Source organism: Megachile rotundata, chromosome 12 (assembly GCF_050947335.1).
Source record: "Megachile rotundata isolate GNS110a chromosome 12, iyMegRotu1, whole genome shotgun sequence".
NCBI classification, from domain to species: Eukaryota; Metazoa; Arthropoda; class Insecta; order Hymenoptera; family Megachilidae; genus Megachile; species Megachile rotundata.
Genome location: NC_134994.1, coordinates 10,256,862 through 10,282,120, shown reverse-complemented (window position 1 = coordinate 10,282,120; position 25,259 = coordinate 10,256,862). Strand labels below are relative to the sequence as shown.

Sequence of the window (25,259 nt, the reverse complement as noted above, 5' to 3'; positions counted from 1 at the left end):
GCAAGTTCGTGCGAGTTCTTCGTCTCGTTGGGCTCGCAAGTATGATTCGCGAGCGAGTACGTCGCGCAAATGATCGTCAAAACGACGAGGAAACTCGCGTCGGTTTTCCTGAACATCGCAGTTGCCAAAAGTTCCCTGAATGGACTCTGGAGAAGCGCTAATTATTGTCCTACGTGTCGGAGTTTCTCTCGAGCTTGAATCATTTCTGCGTTACGAAGAAGCTCTTACAATTGGTCCTCGTGACACGATTCCCGGCGAAAACAACGGGAGTTATTTACAAACGAAAACGGAGTAAAATGAACCGCGTTTCGATTTCTATTCGTTTCTCGTTGCAGTCTCGACTGCGTTGCGATAACGCGTCGACGATACGTTCCAATCCAATTTTCCGCGATATTGCGACCTGCTCCGGCGGAAAAACCGGGAAACCGCGCTGTGGAAATCCTTTTTGTTTTCGCGATACGTTAATACGTATCTCGCGGGGCTTTCAACGGGCTCGCGCCGCGTAAAAGGAACGAAACGCGACGTTTATTGCCTCCTTGGATGTTGCTGTTTGCGGCATGCAAAAACGACGGGAAAGCTCGTAAACTCTGTAACCCCCTTGAATATTTGCGTTTCCCTGAAACGAGCTACAACCTAGATGATCCACTTTCCATGGGCTCTCTGCTCGTACGAAACCATACAGTTATGCCGGCGCAGCGTTGCTGACCGAATTAATACTCCAACTGACTTACTCCATGTTACTCGATCCTCATCTTTACTTACATTTTTTAAACTCTAGTTAAATTTTAGTCGTGTCAAAACTGTGTCACATGTTTCTTTAATGTTATTAAACGTGCTATCATAGCACCTTTCTTGTAAGAAGAAAATTAATCCAAACAAGATATATGCTGGATTCATGGAAGTCATCAAAATGGCGGACCTTAGAGTCGGCCATCAAAATGGCGGATCTTACAGTCTTCATTTACACAAATTATTAAAATAATTCAAGTGTTGTCTTTGTCCCTTGGTATCGAGATAAATAACAATTTTACAAACAATTTTACAATTTTACAAACCTACATTTATATTACTGTCTCATCCCTTATTTATCATCCCTACTTGATCTTTAACTTAACCTATCAGTGAACTTCTACTGTCACAACTGCATTATTACCTGCATAAGGTCGTGTTTAAATTGACTTAATTTAATATCGTAAGAGAAGGTTCATGCAATTATAAAGAAAAAAAGGAGAACATTGAAAGTTGGGTATTCGCTTTAAAAGAACATTTGAGTTATAGTCGAAGATGGAAAAGATGAGAAAGATGAATCATCCTTTATACGAGGAAGGGCTGTGAAAAATTTGCTGGAAGTTTTCGTACGTCTTCAATAATTCCGACGATGACACCGGGGGGTGAAACTTCGGGGGTTGCTTCAGCCCCGAAACTCAAACTCCCGCGGTTGGAAAAATACGAGTCCCTTAAGATTGCTTGCTCCACGAACACGCAGGCCTTTGCTGTTATATCTTGGGGAATGTTGTACGGATGTTTTCTGGTTTCTGATTTTACACCGTTTTTATTCCGTTTTCTTGATCATCGATTGTAACAGATTTCTGTAGGACACTTTCACTCGAGTTGAACAAAATTAACTGTACGATTTTTTTGGTGTAACTGAGATATTTCTTCCAGTTTGAAAAACTGAAATTACTGTACAAGGAGGAGTTTAGGTTATGTTCTGTTTGATCTCCTTTTTTATTTATCTTCTAAATCGAACACACATCATAACTTACAGAAATTGTAACTATTTTCATTTGCTAAAAAACCGTGAACCGTAGAAAAATATCCAAAGAGAAATTGAAAGATTGAAAAAAGAGAAGAATTTGACCGAAATGAAAAGAGCCGTTAAGGGTATTTAGGTCACCATAGAAAGAAAGGAATCGCTCTCGCAGTCCATAGAAACGGGAAAGTTTAGATCGCAAGAACGCGATTTATCGCGCAGGCGATCGGTCATTGCGTAGCAGTGAGACGATTTCATTTTTCCATTTGCCGTTTCCGCTGCCCACCCCGTCGGTGTCTCTCGGAACGACAACCCCATCTCCGTTTCCGGATCGACGTCCGTCGGGATCGTCCGGTTGTTCGTTCGTTTCGGTTTCAACCGTTCGCTGAAGCCGAAGCACAATTGCTTCGTCGTGCATGCCGCGGAGAGAAGCGGTTCGTGAAAGTTGCATGAATGGAATGAAAGAAACGCGAAGAGGGTGGTAGAGGGAATTGGGCAGATAGATGGGGGACAGAATGATAGATGTCTAGATGGATAGATAGATGGATGGATGGAGAGGAGGACGGGATGTGGAGTTGAGAGCGGAAGGGTGCAAATAAATCACGCGACAGGACGAATTTACTTGAACACGATTGGTCGCTCCTGGTGGCGATAATCGCCGCATGGAGACACTCGCCGAGAACTTTAAATGCTGACTCGATACTCTGCGCTCGTCATTTTCTGAAACCCGGGTTGACATTCAAACATGCACCTGACAAACATGGACATACTAAAAATTAAGATCGTTAACAAATTTATGATCTATCACATTTTTTATAGTATATTAAACGCGGTAACTGATGAAACCAAACTGAAATTGCAGAAGCGAAATTATGAATAGTCGAAGTGCAGCCAGTAAATCACACGAATAAAAGTGAAAAAGTGTTTTTAAAAAAACATTTAATCCCCCGACCATTACTCTGCGTGATTATTAATTGTCTCTCCAAATGACCATTTTATCAGTTTCATTTCTCATTGTGGCAGAGCTGTATATCAGCGGTGTTTGAGATTCGGAATATAGAGGCGCGAGGGAGGAAAACGAATGAAAATATTGTGACTTTCGCGAGGGAAAATATATTGATCAAAAGGAACGGAGAAGGTTAAAATGGAATTTATATATCGATTCGGGGTGGTAAAAAAGGGGTAGGAGTTTGCTGACGCGGCCAGCGACGGGCCGTTCTAATTCGCGTCGATTCGCGCTGCAACAGCCGCTGCGCGTTGTTCCTGACAGCTAACACGTATATGTGGAGATTTCAAAATAAAACCGTCAGTCGGAGAAATTCCCTACGTACGGGTTCTGACGCGATACGATCGAGCAGACGCTCGTAAACCGTTAGTTTCAATCAACGGGGGTAAATGGCTTTCTATCCCGATCCCTGCTCCATTTCTCGTTCCTCCTCGTTGCGATACGCGGCCTCGTATAAAGTGAAAATCTCCGGCCCGTTCAATTTTCCCGCGGATCGCCTCTCCAAACCTTTGGAATTCAGCTCGCGCCCCGACGCCTGGCTTCGCTAAAAATTCATCGCACCAGCCAGACGGTTCGATTACACCCAACAACCGAAGACGTTACGCGGCGTTTTGCCAGCAAAATTCACACAGATCATTTCCTTTGTTTCGTTAGGATACCCGTTTTAACGACTGTTTGCGAGCTACGGAAACAGTGGAGTAAATAGACTCGCTTTGCGATGCGCCAAGCATGGCTATATCAATACTGTCGACCACCACAGCCCTGGCCAAATTGGCTTGTGGGAATTTGGGAATTTGAAGAGTTGACGAGCTGAGAATTACGGAATTTAGGAATTAGCAAACTACGGAATTCGCAAATTACGTTTGTCCAAGAATGTGGGAATTCGAAGTGTTAGGAATTTAGGATTTATAGAATTTATGACCTTATGAATGTGTGGAAGTTCTATCTTTTAAGCATCCTAATATTATACAAAAAAATAAATCCTAGCTAAAAAATAATACACGCTATTTTGTGGTATATCAAGACGGAGTGAATAGACTCGAATAGAGTATGTATTAAAGTATGACGATTAGCGTGTCGAAAATAAACGACGTCCCGTTGTTCCAGGTGATTTCTCGTTACACATCTACCCAGTGGAGCTGGAGGATGACGGCACTTACCAATGTCAGGCGTCGCCTACGAACGACGGGCAACCGGCATTGCGCTCGAGATTCGCCAAGTTGAGCGTCCTGGTTCCTCCTCAGAAACCGAAGATCCTTCAAGGCGACTTCCTTATCACGACCGAGGACCGAGAATTGGTGATCGAGTGCGTCAGCGTGGCTGGCAAGCCGCCTGCGGAGGTAAGTTTCTCTCTCTCCTTCGTTTGCTTTGGAATATCGATTCGAGCGGATGTTAAGAACTGCGAGATTGCTCTAAGATTCACCGACTGGTAACATGAACGAGGTTTACCAGCGAAACGCGTTACGGGATTGAAAGCTCTTTGATGTTTCTTGACCCCGAAAACGTTTAATCGATATAAACTGTGTTTGAGTCTTCGGAAGAACGTCTTGTCAAAGGATGAAATTTTGCGTTAAATTAAACATCGATATTGTTATTGAAGATGAAGCTTCGAAAACTTGATATCTGAAGTTTAAATGGAAGCCTTGTAGCAAATTTCTATTTTCACTGTGTTATTTCTGTTACCTATATTTCCAAGCGATTAATACGAGAGTTCCCGGTTAGATAAAGTGGACGGCGAATTCGTATGGAAATTGGAGTATCGTTCATATCTAGGTGAAGTAGCGAACGCGTTAAAGAAATATCTAAAATTTATGAAATGAAAGAGAAATTTCAAATTAAATTTAAATTTCTACTTCAATACGGCTATAGAAAACTTAATCCATTTCAGATTATCTCCTCTAGATATAATCCCCAATTTTTTATAACTACGCTTATCTCCTTATTTTCGGTATAATAAATTATTTAACGAACGGTAATTATCTGTGAAAAAGATGGTGGATAAGAACTCGATTAGATGAAAAAGTTGGCAAGTTGATGCAGAAAATTCTCAGTGATTAAATCGCGTTTTCGAAAAGGAGCAGAGACTAAAGGACCCACGGTCCCTTCCATAAAACAGGAACTAATTTAAAAGCGGAAAGAAAGCGCTTGGCCACGTAAACGCGAGAGCCTGGAGGCCGCAATAACGCGTTAAACCGCATTACGTCGGACACATAATTACCGCGCAAAAGCTTTTGGTCCTTTCCTATCCGCGTGACTCTCACAAAAGGGAACCTTGCGTGTTCCCTGTGTATACCGGGGACGAAAAATCTTTTTCGAGTGCCTCGGGGAATATACGGACGCCGTACTCGGATGCTACGTACATTTTCTTTGCCGTAACAGGTGTAGGATACCTTACGATACTCTTACGTTTCTAAGAAATCAAGTGTGCAAGTATTGTCGAATCTCCACATTTTTAAATTTACAAATTTCCTAAGTCCTCGAATTCTTAGAACTCCAAATTCTTAAACTTGCAAGATACTCAGACTCCTATGTTTCAACATCCCCAAATCCGCAAGCAGCTTCCAGATCCGAAAATTTGCAAAAGAGGCAAAAACCGAGTCACCGCCATTTTCCCCAGAAAAATCTGGCATTCTAGGCGAGGTAGAAGAACTGGTAATGCTTTCGGACATTTTCTAGGCACGAAAACGATAACAGGCCGCTTTTAAACCAGAAGCGATTCGCCGAAATGGCAGCTTGACCGAGTTCGGATTCGCTTGGAGGTTGAAACAGCTGCGGTGCCGTTGTTGGAATATCGTGAAAGAGGGAAAAACGGATCTTTGAGCGTGCTGCGGCCTCGTGCATCGTCGAAAAAAAAAATGGCGCGAGTTAAAAGAGTCCGCGAGCGGGCAAAAGCGGACCGCAGCAGCCCCCCATTCTCTCCGCTCTTTGTCCGTTTGCTTTGGCAACGGCGTTATCGCGCGACTCGTGTGCGTGCGTGTCGGTGTTTGAAATGGCAAAATGGCGGTGGCGACTCCCTTTCAATTCACCGTGGACGCGATGATGTTCGAATAATGGTATCATTAATTCCGCTGAAAAGCGTACACGGTGCCGCGTGGCAACCGGCATCGAATTATCGAGCCGAGCCGCGATCTCGCGACGAGAAAGACGATTCGGTGGAGTTAATGCTGTTCCAGGGTTACCAATCTTTCGCGGCGGAATCGAATTATCGGGGATGATCGATTAAAAAGCTGCGGTCTGTGACCCGTAATTCGTGAACGAAATCAATTTACGCGGCGAGTAATCAGGAAATACAGAGCCGACGTCTGTGTATTTCTTCGACACCGGAAAATGTCAAGATGTTTCCACGGTTATATTTTACGGATACTTTTAAAACGTCGGGATTATTACCTACTCTTTTTCGGACGAGATGCGTTTCATGCTCGACAATGAGTTGGATAAAAGTTACTTGTTAATCAGTTTAACCCCATGTTTTATGACTTCCTTTGTGAGGAAGCTTGATTAAATAGAGGAAAGCTGCGAGACGGGATGTAAAATTGATATTTGTCAGACTGAATGTACTCACAATGCTTTCGTGAAAGATCTGATTTTAGACGCAAAAATAACATCGTTAGCTCGAACCTATGACATATTTCATTGAAAATAAACAATTTTATTTGTCATCAATTTATTTGAAGTCAATACAGGAAACAACAAAAGTATTTCATAAAGGTTGCGGGAATTTCATTTAATAGTACGGTTCGTAATATTGTTCGAAGAACAATAGGAAACGGACAAAGACTTTTTTCTATATAACAAATTAGAATTGCAGTATTTATCAAAGAATATGTTATTGCTGAAAAGCGCATCGCATTGATCTCTTCCTGACAGAAAGGGTTAATTAAACAAATCTTTTGATTAATATATATTCATCATATGTATTCATCGGTAGTTATGAAAGCGGTCAAAATTCCAAAGGAATTAAACCTTTCACTTTTGTACTGTATTAATTAATTTTATTAAAGTAGAATTTTTAAAAAATAGCTGAATCGAGAGGTAATCATGCGATTACAAATTTCACGTTTTGATCGGTAGTAGATCACATAAGTAGCGAAAGGTTCAGTTCTCTCGGAGTGTTGCCTCAGACCACTCTCATAATCGTCGGCACATATCCAGCGAGAAAACGCTCGAGCAGAGAGCAGAAACGTGACCGTGATGAAAATTGCCCGGGTTCTGATTTCATCGCGGAGCCCGTCGAATCGATGACGTAATAAAGATCGAACTGACCAGTGGATATCGATGATGCGGCGTTAATGCGACGGCTGATTCGCGACACCGCGAACAATTTTGCGGCGGCCTGGCTTCGCCGCTAATTCACCGTTCGTTCGTCGACCGCGATTGTGTTCGTTAATACAGAAATCCGCGTTCGATCGCGCGTAGGACGCGCACCGTCCTAGATAAATAACGAGCCGCGGGAATTCGTCCTCGAGACGGATCGATGCCACGCTGAAAATGCCCCCCGACCCGCTGAAAAATTAATTAAATTTGTTTCACGACCGTTCGCGGGCCACGCGGTTTTTAATTAAAATCACGCGAATCCCCCTGATTAATGCCGTTACACGGAGCGCAGGGATTTGCGCGGGGCCCGATGAAAAACGTTCGAAATGCATCGGTAAACATTTCTGACCCGGACTAAACGTGTTTCCCGGATTTACCGATCCGAAAATTCCTTTCACCGATCACGACGCTCTCGGCATCCTCCGAATATCTCGTTGCGAGAACAACCATCCCCCGTGAACGAGATTCAATTATCACCGGCCGCTACGTTATCGTTTGCTCGACCATCGGATCGTTTCTCCGCTTTCCGAAACATTATCGTCCCGCGAACGACCGGCTTCCACGACCCTTGTTTCATGTCCGTGGAATTACCCCGCGGTGCAAACGGTTCTGGAAACTATCGGCGAGATGAACACGAACGACCCCCTAGATACATTGCGCTACCTAACAACTAAATCGACGGTGCAGGTTATACGATATGCAACGGCGAAATTTATATGGCAGTTGTATCGAGTTAACTATGATATATCGTTGACAACGGGCCGAACATCCCCTATGAATTCTACCGAAACTGTTACCTGTTAAGAATTACGCAACAAGTACTCGATTCTTGTCAACCCTAGTTAACGTAAAAAACAGATATGTCCTTCGTAACTTGTGTTATAATATTAATAACTTTGATATATACCCTGCATGTACTGTATTTCTTTGTCGTGGGTGGAGATTTATTGGAAAGCGAAGTCCTAGGCTGCTCATATTTAAGCATACTGTACTTCTATTGGTACAATAGAAGATTATACTGCTGTCTGCTTATACATTACTACTATTACTATCTGCTTATACGTTACTACTATTACTATCTATTTATACATTACTATTATTACTATCTACTTGTACATTACTACTATTACTATCTATTTATACATTGCTATTATTACTATCTACTTGTACATTACTATTATTACTATTTACTATCAACATTGTACTACTATCCCATTATTTCACAATAGTATTATAGCACTATTCTATTCCTTTATATCACTGCTACACTACTACAACATAACTCCCATTATATCCCCATATGCTTGTGTCCCTATGTCTCTCCATATCCACGTATTCCTATACTCACATATGTGTATGTGAGTGTCCTTATATCTCCATGTCCCTATATCCTCACTCCCCTGTATCCCCATATTTCTATTCCTCCACATCCTTATATGTATATTCAAGTCTATATATCCTTGTCCCCACATATTCATAGCCCTACGCCGCATCCCTGTACCTCTAATCCCTTATACTCCCACGTACCCATATGTCCCCACATCCTTGCAATATATCCCCAATTACTATAATATCCACCTCGAAGCTTGTCCTCAGAACGTTTGATGTTCCAATGGAAACCGTTTATTCAATTATATGCAGGTAATGGAAACACCACGACAGTACGGTATTGCAAACGGTAAAAAGGGAAAAAGGAATGAAATTTTGATGTGTACTCGTGCCGCGGAACAACTGTCACGAGCAGCTCAATGTTTCGAGTGGAGAGCGGAAGATCAAACTCGACTTGCTCGTTCAATTCTTTTTCATCGCGTTACGACGACCTCGATTCGCAATATAGAACTTATTTAACCGTGTCAAAAAGAGGAAAAAATATAAACGAGAAAAACGGGTCGCGAAATGGAGGTCGAAATAGTGTTTCGAGTAGTCGGAACGCGTGCGACTTCCTGGGGATAGTGACCAGCGAACGGTTTTATTCACCCTCGATATCCCGGTCGTTTGCCACCGCGACGATGAAAGAAATATCATTGGTCGGTATGCGTAAAGCGGAAAGATAGTTGCACTCTGGTTTATGTTGCGCGAAAAAATAACTACCCTTGATCCCGACCCTTTTTTGTCGCAAATCCTGCCCCAACGTTGGATCCCTTTCAAAAGAGAAAACAAAAAAAAAAGCGGGAGATAATACTCGAAAACAAAGCAGGAATAAAGGGCAAAGCAAGAGAGCGTAATCGGGGAACAAACCGCTTCCCGATCCGTTGTAATTCGTCGATGACGCGAGTTCCCGGTCCTCCACGGTGCACGAGGAGGGAAATAATCACGAAAAACCCCCGCAAAATTCCGGCCATTGTTCGATCGTTGAAAGCTTCGCGGTGGCGCACAAACGCTTCAGGATTGATCCGAGCAATCACGCTAGCCATCGTAGCCTGCACTTTAATCCTTTCTTTTTCCCCTTTTTTTTTTGGAAAATACCGTTTCCACTTGAGTACATCGCCACAAGTTGTCTGGGATTGTACAATTATTCCGTACAATGGCAGAATTTGGTAAACAAAGGCTTAATGAGAATGACGGACAATCGACAAAGATAAATGAACGCGCAGATTATTATTACAAATGAAACGAACACCGGATAGAGTTCTCTTTACCCGACTTTTCGAACTCGATATTTTTCGTACACGATGAAATTTTTTTTCGCCGTTACACGCTTTCTGTTCCTACCGGGACAAAGCAGAAAAATATGTATTTTAACAAAACCGTGACCATACACGGGCAAAAATATCAGTTTTATCGCGAAAGTTTTAACTACCTCAGGCGATAGAAAAACTTGCAAATATTGACATAAATAAATATTTAGGTGAGTCGATTTTTTGACACGCCATTGAGGTACCGTTTTTTTCAGTGACATACCTTTCTGCTGTTTTTACTAGAGTAAAAATTTTGACGGACAGAAAAAATATCGGTTTTATCGTAAAAGTTTTCTTCAGACAAAATTGTAAATATTGACATCGATAAATAATTAATGAAATTGATCCGTGGATGCACTATCGGAGATCATGTTGGTAAAAGGAAACACGTTTTACGGCCTCTCGTAGAGTTTTTAACGTGCATGTATGTATCGGTGACACTTACCTTTAATCTGCTATTCTCGCTGAATAAAGGGAGCTCTTCTTTTCCATAAAAATTCATGGGAAGCCGATTTTCCGCATCTCTGAACTATTTTTGCCGCTTTTACCGTCGGTGTTCCATCCCACGGACATACATATTCTCCATTCTGTTCTTGCTTGGGCAAATAAATTTACTCGACCAACGTGGATCTTCGTTTCGGACATAGTTTGCGGAACAAGAAAACCTTATTGAATATGCAAACCGAAGCCATTTTTATTATTTATTTTCCACCTGATCTGTCCATTACCGATCCATAGGAGCATCGTAACAGATAGCGGAAATTTCTATTCAACAATTTTCCGTCTATCGGGTTAATATTAATTTCTGAATTACACGACCGAGATGAGGATTCACCGCGGGAGCTGCTTTATCCTCGGAAAACTCATGAATTAGAGAAAAGATGCAGGCAACCCAATAAACCATGCCACGGTTGCATTCTAATCGCGCCGAATAGTTAATTAATGGACCGGCAAAATGTTAGAAGCCAGAAGATAAATTTCCGTAGCGAGTTTCCGCGAGCGCGGGAAAAAATGTCGAGTGTCGCCGGTAAAATCCGCGAAACTTCTAACGATCCGTTTCAGTCGAGCCTTCCTGTGAACTAACTAACGCGATGAAACGGTTATCGACGAACTTTCGAGTTGCAAAACATGGACCACACTCGTTACGTTGTAACGCAAACCATGAACTCGTTGGTACCTCTCGTAAGCGAACCATTTGATATGGAAAAACGGTGTTTAACGAACAGAGGGGGAGTTTCAAAAGTTCCGAACTAAAATGGAAGCTTCGCATGACGATCTGTTTTCAGAAAGTATCGCGTTTTTGCGAGAGACCGCGAAACGACTATTTTTTTCTCTCCTTTTCATTTCTCCAATTACAGTTTGTTTGAGAAAAAATATTAACACCGGAATAAAAGTACAACGATATCTGAATTTTTTAAGTCCGAAAACAAGAATCGTAGCTCGTACTTTAACGAGGATATCGGCTCGTCCGTAACTTGCACACAGTTTCGATCATTACGAGTCTTCCACGACTTTTCCAGCCCCCAAACAGTTTGAAACTACCCCTCGATCGTTGTCTGTTCTCCCCTATATTCTCTTCTATTTCTTCGTAACTTCTTGCCGCAACTTTCTTTCATATTGTTGCGGCAAGTTGGCCGCGAAACATCGCCGACTTTCCCCGCCAACAAAATTTTAATACCCCTGTCACGGTTTTAATTCTATTACGAGGATCAAAAGAAACGTTCTTCACCCCTGGCCGTTACGGGAGATATAAAATACACTGCGGGGGAAGAAAGTCGTGAAAATCGCTGCATAGATTCATAAGGGAGGTTTCGTTAAAACCGATATCCCGGTGGCGCAGAAGGGGGCCGATAAAAATTAGGCGATACGGGGGTTAAACGAATCGAGCCCTGGACATGAGCCAATTGCGGCTGCCGAAATTAACGGGATATTTGTCCGGCAGTGTTCGAAACGGGTGCATTATGCGTATCGTTGTGGCAGGAATACCGTGGTCAAATACGAAGCCTCTAATTTTTAGGCTACGTCCAAAGGGCTTGTTTGTTTTAAGCTAGAACTATCGACTGATTAATCCGTTATTTTACCTCGATCTAATTTCGAATGGATTCTGTTGAGGCTATTTGTTTTTCGCGCTTCAATCATCCATGTTGCGTTTTTCATTTTATAATAATATTCTTTTGTTCCCTCTAACGCGTCTCTTCGCCCCAGTCGTCGTTAACACGCAAGCGTGATGCGTGCATTTTAGAACAATAAATGTTTCTTTTTGATAGTGTGTTTCGTAGTTTGATTTTTGCCTGAGTCTTTCACCCTTGCGTCGCGAAAATGCCAGACAATTTATCTCAACAGATTCTATTAGTAGAGGGTTGAATTTACGTACTGGAAATTTTAACGTGTAAGAGTGAATGAAATATTTCGACGATTAATAGAAAACGAGGGTATACTTGGTGTAACGAATGGCGATATTATGCGTGGATAATGCAACGTGGAAAATCGAGCATTTGCATAAAATTTCGTAACACATCTGACGAAACGGCCGACACATGGGACTGGTCCGAAAACAAGCCAGCTAGCCGAAAGTTCTAACTCGCCAGCCGTTGGAGCAGAAAGCTGCTCGTTAGGAAGCGTCGCGTGGCCAATTTATTCGATCGAATTACTTGGTCGGGACGCAATTAAACGCGAAACTGTGAGACAGATGAACGATCATCCACCCCCCGTTTCAATCGTTCGATTTCTCTATTTCTCGTTCGTAATTCGTCGACAGCATTCTCCGAGAGTTGTTTTGATCGCGTTAATAACGAACAAACACAATGAATCTCGTTGTAAGTTACGTCTCGGGTAAGAAACTCGCGACTAATATTATCATTTTCCCGGAGCGTGAAACGCACGATAAGTTTGAGATGTTAGGGGCTGAACAGTCGAAGTGAAAAGCAGACGAAGAAGGACTTAGGTGCGCCGCTGCTTGGAGATTCTAAATTGCCAACGGGATCTCGTGCATCCTTTGCTTTTCCAATTAACGTCGATAAGACTGGCATACGACGTGGCCTCGTATAGAAACACGTGACGCTTAAACGCTTCTAATTCGACGTCGCTACATAGACAAGCTGATTGAAGCGATTTATTCCTTTCAGTCGTTTCCGTGAATCAACCACGGATGAATAGCTTCGATTCGTCGAATCGGAAATGTCGCGTGTTTAGACGGCTCGAAATTTCATTTCCAGTTTAGACCTATAAATTAACCCCTGGCTATCAATCCATCGATTTTGATAAAATCTCTACGAATTTTTTGCACAAAATGTCGTATGAAACTGACGTGCATGAGTTTAAAAATTAAAGTTGTTTGAAACCCCTCGTAAATCGTATTTTTAAACCGAGGCAAACATAGTTGATTTCATCGAAGAGACTCTCGCGCCATCTTGTTATCTCTTTCCATGCAACGCGTCGTTCCCCGCTTCTTAATTAATTCCATAAAGGAGTATAAAGCACCCTTTAACGAACCGGCGCGGAAACCTTCGAAGAGATTACCCGCTTACATGGAATTATAAAAATATAAGAGCGTTAGGGGAGGCTGCGCTGGAAATAAACGACTGGTGCCAAGGTTATGGAGGCACGATGTCGCAGAAAGGGGCGAGAGTGGGGCACGATCGGCTCACGTCCATCATAGGGATATTTAGGTCGTAAAAAATCGCTCGACGGAAGAATCGGTGAACGCCGCCACGAACGTTTACGGTGCATTTATTTAGGGGAGGAAGAGGGGTGGAAGATCGAACAGCTCTGACGTTTATATTCGCGATCGATCGTTCGCTTTTCACTGATGAAGCGAGATATTCTTCGATCGCCCCGACTATTGGGACGTTCATTGGCGCTGGAATTGTTGTATGAGGTTAGATTAGAAACTTGCAAAGGGATTTGGAAATTTGAGCGATTGGTAATTCGATAATTCGGAAATTGGAGAACTTGCGGGTTCGGAAAGGAAACTCGGGGATTGCGATTCAAAAATTCACAGGTTTCAGAATTGGGGTGTAGAGTTTCTGAATTTCAAAGTTTAAGGTTTGGAAATCTGAGGAGTTGTTAATTTGGGTATTTAGAAATTGAAGACTGAGCTTTTAAATCTTAAAGGTTGGAAATTTGATAATTTGGAAAGAAGGTTTGGAAATCTGAGGAGTTGGTAATTTTGGATATTTAGAAATTGAAGACCTTAAGGTTTTAAATCTTAAAGGTTAGAAATTTGATAATTTGGAAAGAAGGTCCAGTTTTCTTGTAAATTGTGTCACTTCCTGATCAATTTCTAATTAAAATAGACTGGATTTACTATTAGCTGAACCTCGTTGTATTGAAGTTCGAGTACGAACTTCGAGTTGAAGTACGAAAATTCTATGAGATCCGAAATTTTAACCGAATCCGAGAAGGGTCTTTTATCATCCCTCCGAATGATTTCGTATTGACCCTGAAGATGGACGATCCACGAACCAATGGCCACTTGCCTGATCGCCGACGAAGCTGGAATTAAGTCGGTGACCGTTCTCGAGCGAGTTCTAGCACGTAAGGCCGCTACGCGGAGTACGTATATTTTCCCGAGCGAAGACGCAAGAAGAAAAGTTCCTTTGCCAAGGGGTGGAGGCGCTCATCGAATATTCATCGAGCAAGGAAAGAAATTTCAAAGACCGTCCATCCAGACCCGAAGATCTCGCGTCATTATTTTTTTCTCTTCTTTTATCTTCTCCTCTGCTTCTTTTCCTTTGTTCGTCTTCCACTTTAGCCGCGTAATTGCTGCGCGTTTATTAAAATTACAACGCGTCTTAACTGACGTGTACTCGATAGGCATAGTCCTCGTTACGAACTGTTTAATTGCGAACTGTTGCATATCTATGGACACTGAAACACGTACCTATTTCTTTTAAATTTTTGTAGCTAGTGGATAAATGTTCGAATTTCGTTTAATTTCTATCGATCTGAAATAAAATTTAATTGCGCGAAAAATTATATCGCTAAAGAATAGTAATTTTATTTTAAGCGAGGTATCGATTATTCAGATATTTAAATACTTTCGAGCATTTAATGGAATTATGTATTATTGTATAAGGTACGAACTACTTTATCCCCATAAAATGGCTGACTAGCTAACGTGTAAAATCATGCATATAAAAAATGTGTTTAAAGTCACTTTTTTACCGTGAAATAAAATTACTGGAACGTTGGAAGCAAGCTATAAAGAATGCAAGAGAATACATAATTGATCGAACGTTTACCTCCATCTATAAAAAAATAGATTGGATCGATAACTTCAGCGGACCGCGTTATATCCAGTCATTTTAATGAGATCGCTTTTCGGATTTTCGTAAAATTTTAGTAGGTGCAACTTTCGAACCGACGTGTGTGTGTACATTGGGTGGTAAGTGTCGTAAATAGTGCTCGAGCAAAGGGAACTCGGAACTCGAAGCGATAGGAGAGTGCAGCAGCACTGACGCAGCATGCCTAATTATAGACGATACGATCGATTCGCGTCGGTGCAGCTACGGTAGAGCAACCACTCTCGCGTGTACACGTACACACACTCGGATCATCCAGACGAATAATGGAGGAGCTTCCTGGAAAAGTGTGCGATGCTCGTCAAATGCAGCTGGAGAAGATTTTTTCGGCGATGAGCGCGCTTTCATTATCTGGATAGTCGAACAAGTACTCGATCGCGAGCTTCGATTTTCCAGCTTTCCTCCGCAAACGTTTGATGTTTCTTTCGCGAACTGTGCCGCTTTAATCGCGCGCCTGGCTAATTAGCGGCCGGAAAGAACTGCAAGTTCAACTTCCTCCCCACGATTTTACAATCTTACGACAGTTTCGGGAAAAATATTTCTCATACTCGATTTCTCAAATCCGCTTCGTACGATGGATAAATTCCGAATGAACGATTATCATTCAAATAATAATACATCAACTGCAGTTGAACTGCAAGTTCAACTCCCTTCCCACGATTTTAACGACAATTTCGGGAAAAATATTTCTCCTACTCGATTTCTCAGATTTGACTACAATCTGCTTTTACAATGGATAACAATTTCAACGATTATCATTGAAATAATAATACATCAATACCGTTATTAACAATTAATTTACCGATGTACAGCTTATGATTTCTATTTATTTTCAATCTGCATTCTGGTATTTATGAACTGAATCGAATGAACAGTAAATATATGTACATTGTTCTTCGCAAAGCTGTGTCTTTCATTAGAGCATCGTTACAAATGCACACGAAGTTATACAGCACAAACAGAATCCAATCATATGCTGATTAATGTAATATCCAATCATATTGGACATTACAGTCCGCCAGAATAAAATCGATGATCAATTACGTTGGACGTACAGCCGCAAAGGGTTAATTATCCATGATACACGATTTCACAGCCTCTTGTTAATTATTATTATTATTATTATGTCCTTATCGGTGGAAAGAGATATTTTAATCGGGCTAATAAAATAACAAGATATTTATCGCGTGGGGAGCAAATAACCTCGTATAAATTTTGTCAAATAATTGGGGCGAAGTTTTGTAAAAATGGATAGATTAGGTTCTTTATAAATGGTGAACATTAATTTAGAAATTTAGACTTCAAATTCCCTGCATCTGTAAATCTCTACATTTCCAATGTCCATACATTTTAAAGTTCACAATTATTGTAAGTTACTAAAAGTTTTCTTAATCCAGTGTGTGAAGACTATCAGTAAACGTAGATCTCGTTCTTTGGAAAAATTTAAAGGACCCGAAAAAATATACTTGAATAATACATTTTTTCGTATACTCATTATACTATTCTTCCAAAATTTTATTGACAATGGTCATTGACGAAAATTGTTACTGACAATCATCGTTGTGCAGAACATATGTGGAGTTAATAGGTAATTGATGAAGGAAAATTCAATCAGGTAGATTGAATTAATTTGAAGGAAAATCCGAAAGTTTGGAAAGCTCGTGGTCGCCGGAAGCTGCTTCCAGCTACTTTCAAGAGCGGTCGAAGCTCGATCCGGAGGATCGATTGTAGCCGAATTATTGCATAAAATATCGCAACGTCCGTTATAATGAAATAACTTCCGATAGGAGAGTTTCCGCCCTACCTATTCGCCTGAACTTCTAATGTACTCACCGAAGCCATTACTTGGAAAATCCGGTGGACTTCTTTGACGGAACGAAGCAACTGCCTTAAATTAATGATCAACGACGAAGCAGGTATAATGGTCTCGAAACGGAAACAGTCTGGGTCCGAAATTTGCATGTCGTTTTAAAAACTAAATGGTTTCTCTCGTTGCTGAAATTATTTAATACTCTGTAATCAACGTTGGGCTTAAATAAATGATTCTGTGGAGAGTAAAAATAAAGACGATCGAATCAGACTTGTTTAACGATCGGTTATTGATAAAAGTAAATTTAGACCGAATAAATAATTGTCGTTCGGAAATCTTTCAATGATTAATTAGATGTCATTCACTTCTTTGTAAATTGAATCAATTTCATTCACGTCTGGACAGATATTAGTAATTATTTGATATGAGTGTACGGTGTACTATATTTGTTTTAAGTGTATACATGTTGCATGTTGTTTTTTTCGTTACAGATCACGTGGATCGACGGACTGGGGAACGTACTGCACAGAGGCATTAAAACGACCAAGGAACTGTTCGACGACGGGCCTCTGTACACCGTGAAATCCGTTCTGAGGGTGATGCCTCGCAAGGATCACGACAACACGACGTTCACGTGCCAAAGTCAGAACGCGGCCGACCGCACGCCGCAGAACGCGAAGCTACGCGTCGAGGTGAGTAACCCTAGAAAAATCAAATAAAACAAAATCGGATTCTTCAAGAATAGCAGCAAGTTTTAAATTTACCGAAGTATCAAATATCTAAAATTCTGAAATCAGATCTCAGAATCCGAACATTTAGAAAAGTCCTGAGATATCGGATACCGAAACTGACATCCGAAAAAGTCAAAGTTATGAAGTTTTAAACTGTTCCAAAAATCAAACTGTCTGGATGTCAACGTCCTAGGATTCTTAACTTCTGACGTTTTTGTATAATTCAAGATTATAGACACAAGTAGCTGAGAAGTCATAAAATTCTGAAATCTGAAGATCCTATCTCCTTAAGATTTCCTCAAGTTCTCAAGGTTCAAAGGTCCTGAAATCCCAAAACCTGAAGATCCTACCTCATCAAGATTTCCTTAAGTTTTAAATCTCTAGAGGTCCTAAAATCCCAAAACCTAAAGATCCTATCTCCTCAAGATTTCCTCAAGAAGTCCACAAATCCCAAGTTTTGATAATTCTAATATCCCAAAATCGTAAGTCTTTAATATCTCAAGGTAGCGAATCCCCAAAGTCTTAGAACCCCAATGTTCCCTACTCCCAAGTTCTCAGCAACCCTCCCAAAACAACAAAACCCAGAACCTCGAAAAGTCCAAAAATCCCAAAGACGAATAATTACAATATACGAAAATTCCAGAAACAGTAATTTCTCGCCACTTAACTTTAAGAACCGTAGATTGCACCGAAGCATGAAGGAGTAGCCATAAGCACGTATCCGAAGAAGGATAATTAAACAGGAACGCGTGATGGCTGGTTGTCGAGTGCATCGTTTACTCGGCAGCTTGTCAACGCGCTATATTAATTGTCGAGAAATTACGTTCGTCGTCGAAATAAAGTGCGTCGAGTGTTCCGGGCGTCACGCGAGCGCCGTCGCGGTGCTCGAGGACGATCGATCGTACGCGACGACGATACTCATGAAAGTTTGAGCATCGGTTCACGTGACACTTGGGGAATCTCGTGTTCGATATCCTCCTGCACAGTTATCGAATAGACGTGTCTTCGATTGCAGGTCCGTTACGCGCCGAAGGTCTCTTTGAGGATCCGCTCGGGCCTGGGCAAGAATGGACGTATCGTCGAGGGCAGCGAGCTCCGCTTCAAATGTCGTGCCGAGGCCAATCCACCGAATGTCGAGTACAGGTGAGTGGTGGTGTAACACGAATTCCTCGTTCTGCTTCCTCGTACGCCCCTGGCGAGGCACAAACTGGGTGGCTGATGATCGATACCCAAGGCAAGAACGCCCCTCGAATTTGGAACGTTGTTGTTACGTGTGACTGCATATCGATGCCGATGCTGCTCGTATTTCTCAGACCTGTTTTTAACTCTTTGAATCTCCACTCTATGTACGATTTTCACGGACAACCGTTTCTGGTAATTGCACCGATTCTCCTCTTCTTTACTACTACCTTTTTTACGTTACCTATGTATAATAAATCTACAGCGTTACAATGAACAGAACCACTATGTTAGGTTACTGCAATAATATAAAGGCTCATACTATTGAATATCACAATTCAAAAAAGCAATTCGATCGTTTTTTTTTGGGTCTATCGATACCTCGTCGAACGAAAAGAACAGCTAGTACCTTCAGCTGATTCGCGCGTATTTTTTGTTCCAATTTACCGTACCGTTTAATCCAGCGTGTTTTACACGGCGCACAGAACGCGTTATCTATTAGCCAGGATCGGGGAGTACGCGGACAAAACGGCGAACGCACGCGGTCACAGACCTACTCTGTAGAGAATGCTTAATTTGAACGTTTTTAGCGGCGAAGCGGAGGAACGATTGCTTTATCGAACCGGCAACAGAGTGGTCCGACAGCACGCGGGACAAAAGGAGAATTAGCAAGCAATCGATCGTACCACATAGCGAGGGAATAATTGATGCTCGTTTCAAACAGAGCACAATGCGAAGTTTAGGACAATGTTAGCCGCTCGTGTGTGTTGTCTTGTTGCTCGCTCGATGGTTCGCGATTTCATTCGTATGCCGCGTTTGCCTCAGACAAATAAAGTCGAAGTGTTAACTGCTTTCTTTAGAAATTTTGTCGGTACACATTTCATGCTGGTTGTTTTTGGGGAGTGTGAGGAACTGGTGAAAAACGGCTAACAATTAGAAATGATTTTTGAATTTGGGGTGTTGGGAATTTGGGGAAGTGGAAATTTTGGAAGGTGGGAATTTGGAAAGGTGGAAATTTGGGGAGTTGGAAATTTGAGGAGGTGGAAATTTGGGAGGGTGGGAATTTAGGGAGATGGGAATTTGGAGTGTTGGAAATTTGGGAGGGTGGGAATTTAGGGAGATGGGAATTTGGAGTGTTGGAAATTTGGGAGGGTGGCAATTTAGGGAGGTGAAAATTTGGAATGTTGGAAATATGAAGAGGTGGAAATTTGGGAGGGTGGGAATTTAGAGAGATGGGAACTTGGAGTGTTGGAAATTTGAGAAGATGGAAATTTGGGAGGGTGGGAATTTAGGGAGATGGGAATTTGGAGTGTTGGAAATTTGGGAGGGTGCGAATTTAGGGAGATGGGAACTTGGAGTGTTGGAAATTTGAGAAGATGGAAATTTGGGAGGGTGGGAATTTAGGGAGATGGGAACTTGGAGTGTTGGAAATTTGAGAAGATGGAAATTTGGGAGGGTGGGAATTTAGGGAGATGGGAATTTGGAGTGTTGGAAATTTGGGAGGGTGGGAATTTAGGGAGATGGGAACTTGAAGTGTTGGAAATTTGAGAAGATGGAAATTTGGGAGGGTGGGAATTTAGGGAGATGGGAACTTGGAGTGTTGGAAATTTGAGAAGATGGAAATTTGGGAGGGTGGGAATTTAGAGAGATGGGAATTTCGAGTGTTGGAAATATGAGGTGGAAATTTGGAAGGGTGGGAATTTAGGGAGATCTCAATTCAATTTCAAAATGAGAGATATTTGAGGAGTCAGTAATACGTCAGTTTGCGTTTCCCTAGATATGCAGTGCGTTAAATTCGCAGCGCGTTAGAATCGTCACGCACTGCATTCGCAACGCGTCGGATTTGCTAAGCTGTAGATTTGCTCCGTGCTGAGATTACCAGATCGTATTACCACGAGGTTAGATTCGAGCGTTAGGAAAAATTTCTTGTGGTATCTCTTGTGCATCAAATTCGCCACGCATCAGATCAGCCCCGTGACTGTGCTATAATTATCAACTTCGCAATCCATTCATAGATCCACAAAGTTGCTACGTAATAGTATTCCCGTTCCCACGTCCATTCCCGCTAAAAAGAACTCTAACAGATAAGAAAGCTATGCAGGAAACTAGCGTGCAGAAATGTGGAGCAAGAAATGTAGTGCAGAGGTGTTAAAATCGAAAAAAATTGATAATTATCTGCAAGTTTTTGCGCGAACGATTGATGGGCGGGTTCTTGCGCGGAAATCGTGCGCTGGTTATTCAGCACATTACACGTCCGTCATGTTGTATCCTTCTGATTTCCCAGGTGGTTCATCAACGAGAAGAAGGTGATCGGCGACTACACGACGGAGATGATCATCCACAACGCGACCCGCGATCTTCACGACGCGATCGTAAAGTGCGAGGTCCACAACGACGTCGGCAAGAGCGAGGAGACCGAGACCCTGGACATCACGTGTGAGTGACCCATACAGGTTGACCCCGTTCAACGACAACTTTTAGTTCGGCTTAAGGGGAATCGAAACAACCTCGTATGTCGGGATTACGTGGTTGTTGCTCGAACGGGATAGCTTTACGAGCTCGCGGATCGGCCGTGCCGCGTTATTATTCGCTGACTCCGGAGCTTTTTCCATCTCGCTCGTTCATTTACGAGGACGTTTCGACCTCGTCGCATTATTTAGCCGGGGCGTGCCTTAATGCCACACGAAAATAGGGTCGGGTAAATTGAACCCTCGGATATATTGCTCAAAAACATTAGATCACTCAATGTATACTTTCTTCAAGGTGTTAATTCACATGTAATTTGATTCCTTTTGAGAATTTGTACATTTGCGAGTATTGAACATTTAATGCTAACTTTTTTGAAAGGAATTATTAGAACCAATAGTCCGAGAAATAAAGTATTCGTCAGCATATTTCCTAAGAGCATTCGATTTAGTACCGCTAGCCAAGAAAAAGGGTGAGCATGATCCCGTGTAAACGATCTCGAAAACGAGTCAGATGGAACGATTTCGGGACGCTAACAATTGTACTCTTTTTTCCCCTTGTCCTTTCTCCTCATCCCTAATATCAATCTCGAGGGATTGCCGAGGTCAAAATTGAATTTCACAGACGGGCCGCAGTTCCGACACCCACCAGTCTCCGTGGAGACGCAATACGGCGCCACAGAAATTTTGCAATGCGACGTCGACGGGAACCCGACCCCGGAGATACACTGGTTCCACGAAGACTCCGATCGACAAGTCGCCACCACGCCTAACATAAGCGTGGTTGTGAATCACGAAACTGCCGGAAAGTATAGGTGTACTGCTAATGTGCCTGGTTTTCCGGATCTGACGGGGTACGCCAACATCTACATACGGGCGCCACCTAGCATCGTGTCGCAGAGGGTGCAGTACGTTCCTGATGAGGAAGTTGTCAAGGTACTTTGCTATTCTCTGGAGTTTGTTGAGGAGATAGGTGATTTTTTTCAGAGATGTTAGAGAGTAGAAGTTATCTGATTTTTGGATTAATGTATATTCAATTCTTGAATTTCACGTCCATGTCCCCAAATTGGTAACTGGACAAATTTTCAACTTTGTAAATTCTCAAATTACCAAATTACCAATTCTTCATATCTGAAATTCTCAAATTCCCAACTTACAGATTTCCACCATCTCAAATTTCTAACACTTCAAACTTCCATCTCCTCAAATTTGCAACTCCCCAGTTGCAAATTTCCACCTTCTCAAATTTCCAACACTCGAAATTCCCATCTCTCTAAATTCCCACCCTCCCAAATTTCCAACACCCCAAATTTGCAACTCCCCAAATTTCCACCTCCTCAAATTTCCAACACTCCAAATTCCCATTTCTCTAAATTCCCACCCTCCCAAATTTCCAACACTCCAAATTCCCATCTCCCTAAATTCCCACCCTCCCAAATTTCCACCTCCTCAAATTTCCAACACTCCAAATTCCCATCTCCCTAAATTCCCATCCTCCCAAATTTCCAACACTCCAAATTCCCATCTCCCTAAATCCCCACCCTACCAAATTTCCAACACTCCAAATTCCCATCTCCCTAAATTCCCACCCTCCCAAATTTCCAACACTCCAAATTCCCATCTCCCTAAATTCCCACCCTCCCAAATTTCCAACACCTCAAATTCCCATCTCCCTAAATTCCCACCTTTCCAAATTCCCACCTTCCCAAATTTCCAACACCCCAAATTTCCACCTTCCCAAATTCCCTCTTCCCAAAATTTCCACTTCCCCAAATTCCCAACACCCCAAATCCCTACTACCCTAATTTACAAATTCCATTCCCCGAAACCATACAAGTCCTATTTCCCCGAATGATCGATGAACACCCGGCTTATGGTTGTAGAAAAAGCCATAGCAGTACAGCGAGTTCCCATCAATGAAAGATATCTGCATAGTTGTTTTTCCATCCCTTGTTTTGCGTTTGGTTTTCGGCGTCCCGTACAAAATCGACGAATGGTCCGCGGGTACGATTTATCCATGCCATAACTTGACCCGCGGGAATCGAAACGAGGCATTTATGGAAAATATACGAGAACAGACACGCCGTCTCGAAATCTATGTAACGAATTGTCGAGACTGCAGAACGTGTGCGGATATTTTTCGATGAAATGTAGGCTAGTATATAGGGGAACACCCATAGATCGGTTAAATATCGATGAGGCACGTATTTTTTTTCTGTCCTCCATTTTTCTTGTACTGTCGCGTGTGGGCTCTAGAAATATAGGGCGGATATCTGGGTTAGGCACTGTTTACCGGCATTCCTTTATGGATTAATAGGATTATTATTGCGAACTTTTATTTAAGCCACTTTAAAAACTGACATGGAATTTCATGCAGATGAGCTTGTAATTTGATGTGCATATTGTGGGGCACGAAACAGCGTCAATTATTTGTTGCAATAAATGATAGAGTCTCCGAAGACAATTTCCCGGTCAGTTAACGAGACTTTATTGCGTCTACAAGTACCTATGGTTCGTCATCGGAGTTGAAACTCTAACTTGGGTCTAACTAGGGTTTATGTAGATCAGAACTTCTCGAACTATTATGGACCTTGTCTCCACTCAAACTGATCTAGATCTGAACATTCAAAAAGCACTTGGCTCAAATGTTCGAAGATGAAAAAGGACTCAAAGGTCTGAAAATTCTAAATTTCCAAAATCACAAATGTATACAGCGTAGAATGTCAAAGATCAAATATCTGGTGTTCCACAGTCCCAATGTTCCAAAGTGCCATAATCTCCCACAAGCAGTACCTGCAAGGTCCCAAACTTCCAAAGTACCAAAGTACTAAATTGCAAAATTCCAAAGATCTAACACTCCAAAATTTCAAAACCCCAAACCCAAAATTTCGAATGCCCCAAGTCGAGAAAATAAAATTTGCAAAATTCCACAGATCTGACATTCCAAAACTTCAAAACCCAAATCCAAAATTTCGAACGCCCCAAGTTGAAAAAATAATAATTGCAAAATTCCAAAGATCTGACATTCTAAAACTCCAAACCCCAAATTAAAAATTTTGAATACCCCAAATCAAAAAAACGAAAATGTCAAGGTTCGCATATTTTCTGCAAGCTGTCCCCATTTCGCAGCGTCTCGCCAACTTTTCATTTCTGCACGATACAACACGCAGCGATGCAAAAGGGTAGAAAAGGTGAAATAGGGAAGTCGCGTGAAAGAGTATCGGTCGATTCGTCGAAGAGGGCAAGCGACAAACCGTGGACCTTTTTTTCCCTCCCTTTCTATTCGGCTGTTCTTCCACGATTTCGCAGGTGAAGTGTATCGCGATATCTGTGCCAAAAGCGGACTCGGTGGTATGGAGCTTCGCCGGTCGCGAGCTCAATTTCTCCTCGAACAATACGCCGTTCTACGTGCAGGAGGAATACACCGGCGAGAGGGTCGTCAGCACTGTTACGCTGCTCGATCCCATATCCACGTACTTCGGGGATTACAACTGCACGGTCACGAATAGCTTCGGCACGGATTCCGTCATAATCAAGCTGACGGCACACAGTAAGTTCATATCCATTATAAACGACAGACGTTTCTCTTCGGTTCGTATTTTCGTTCGACTCGCGCTTTTTCACGTGCTCGCGAAATTGCCAGATTTCCGCTCGACAAGACCCCCGGCAAAACGTTGCGAATTCTAACGACGTCTCGAACTCAAATTCCCAAAACGCAAATTTTTTCATTTGCAAGTTTGACATTGGAAAAGATTTCAATGGCCGGTTTCGTGATTTACCGTCAGAATCCCTACGTCAATCTTGCTGAAACGAAAACTCGAGATCCCGATCGATCTGATTTTGCATTTTTCGAAACGCTATGCGATCCACTCGATCAATTTGTTGGCTCGCACGCGATACGGAACGCGCATGAATTTTTTAATGCGTCCAGCTTAAAACCGAACCGACGCGACGAGGATAAATGCAACTCGAAATCTGAGTTTCCCGTGATATATCTCATCGTACCTGTCACTGTCTCCC

At 42.2% G+C, this 25,259-nt stretch overlaps 1 protein-coding gene across 4 annotated transcripts in view; it reads left to right on the top strand.

The window, feature by feature from the left end:
- The window catches only part of LOC100881270 (irregular chiasm C-roughest protein), a 177,894-nt gene that overhangs the window by 138,533 nt on the left and 14,102 nt on the right, over positions 1-25,259 (top strand). For all 4 annotated transcript variants that reach the window (XM_003702238.3, XM_012282851.2, XM_012282850.2 and 1 more), the window contains exons 3-8: positions 3,867-4,099; positions 17,356-17,556; positions 18,611-18,738; positions 21,059-21,210; positions 21,865-22,175; positions 24,549-24,789. In XM_003702238.3, the coding sequence (XP_003702286.3) occupies positions 3,867-4,099; positions 17,356-17,556; positions 18,611-18,738; positions 21,059-21,210; positions 21,865-22,175; positions 24,549-24,789 (1,266 nt within the window). The remainder of the gene's footprint in view (positions 1-3,866; positions 4,100-17,355; positions 17,557-18,610; positions 18,739-21,058; positions 21,211-21,864; positions 22,176-24,548; positions 24,790-25,259) is intronic.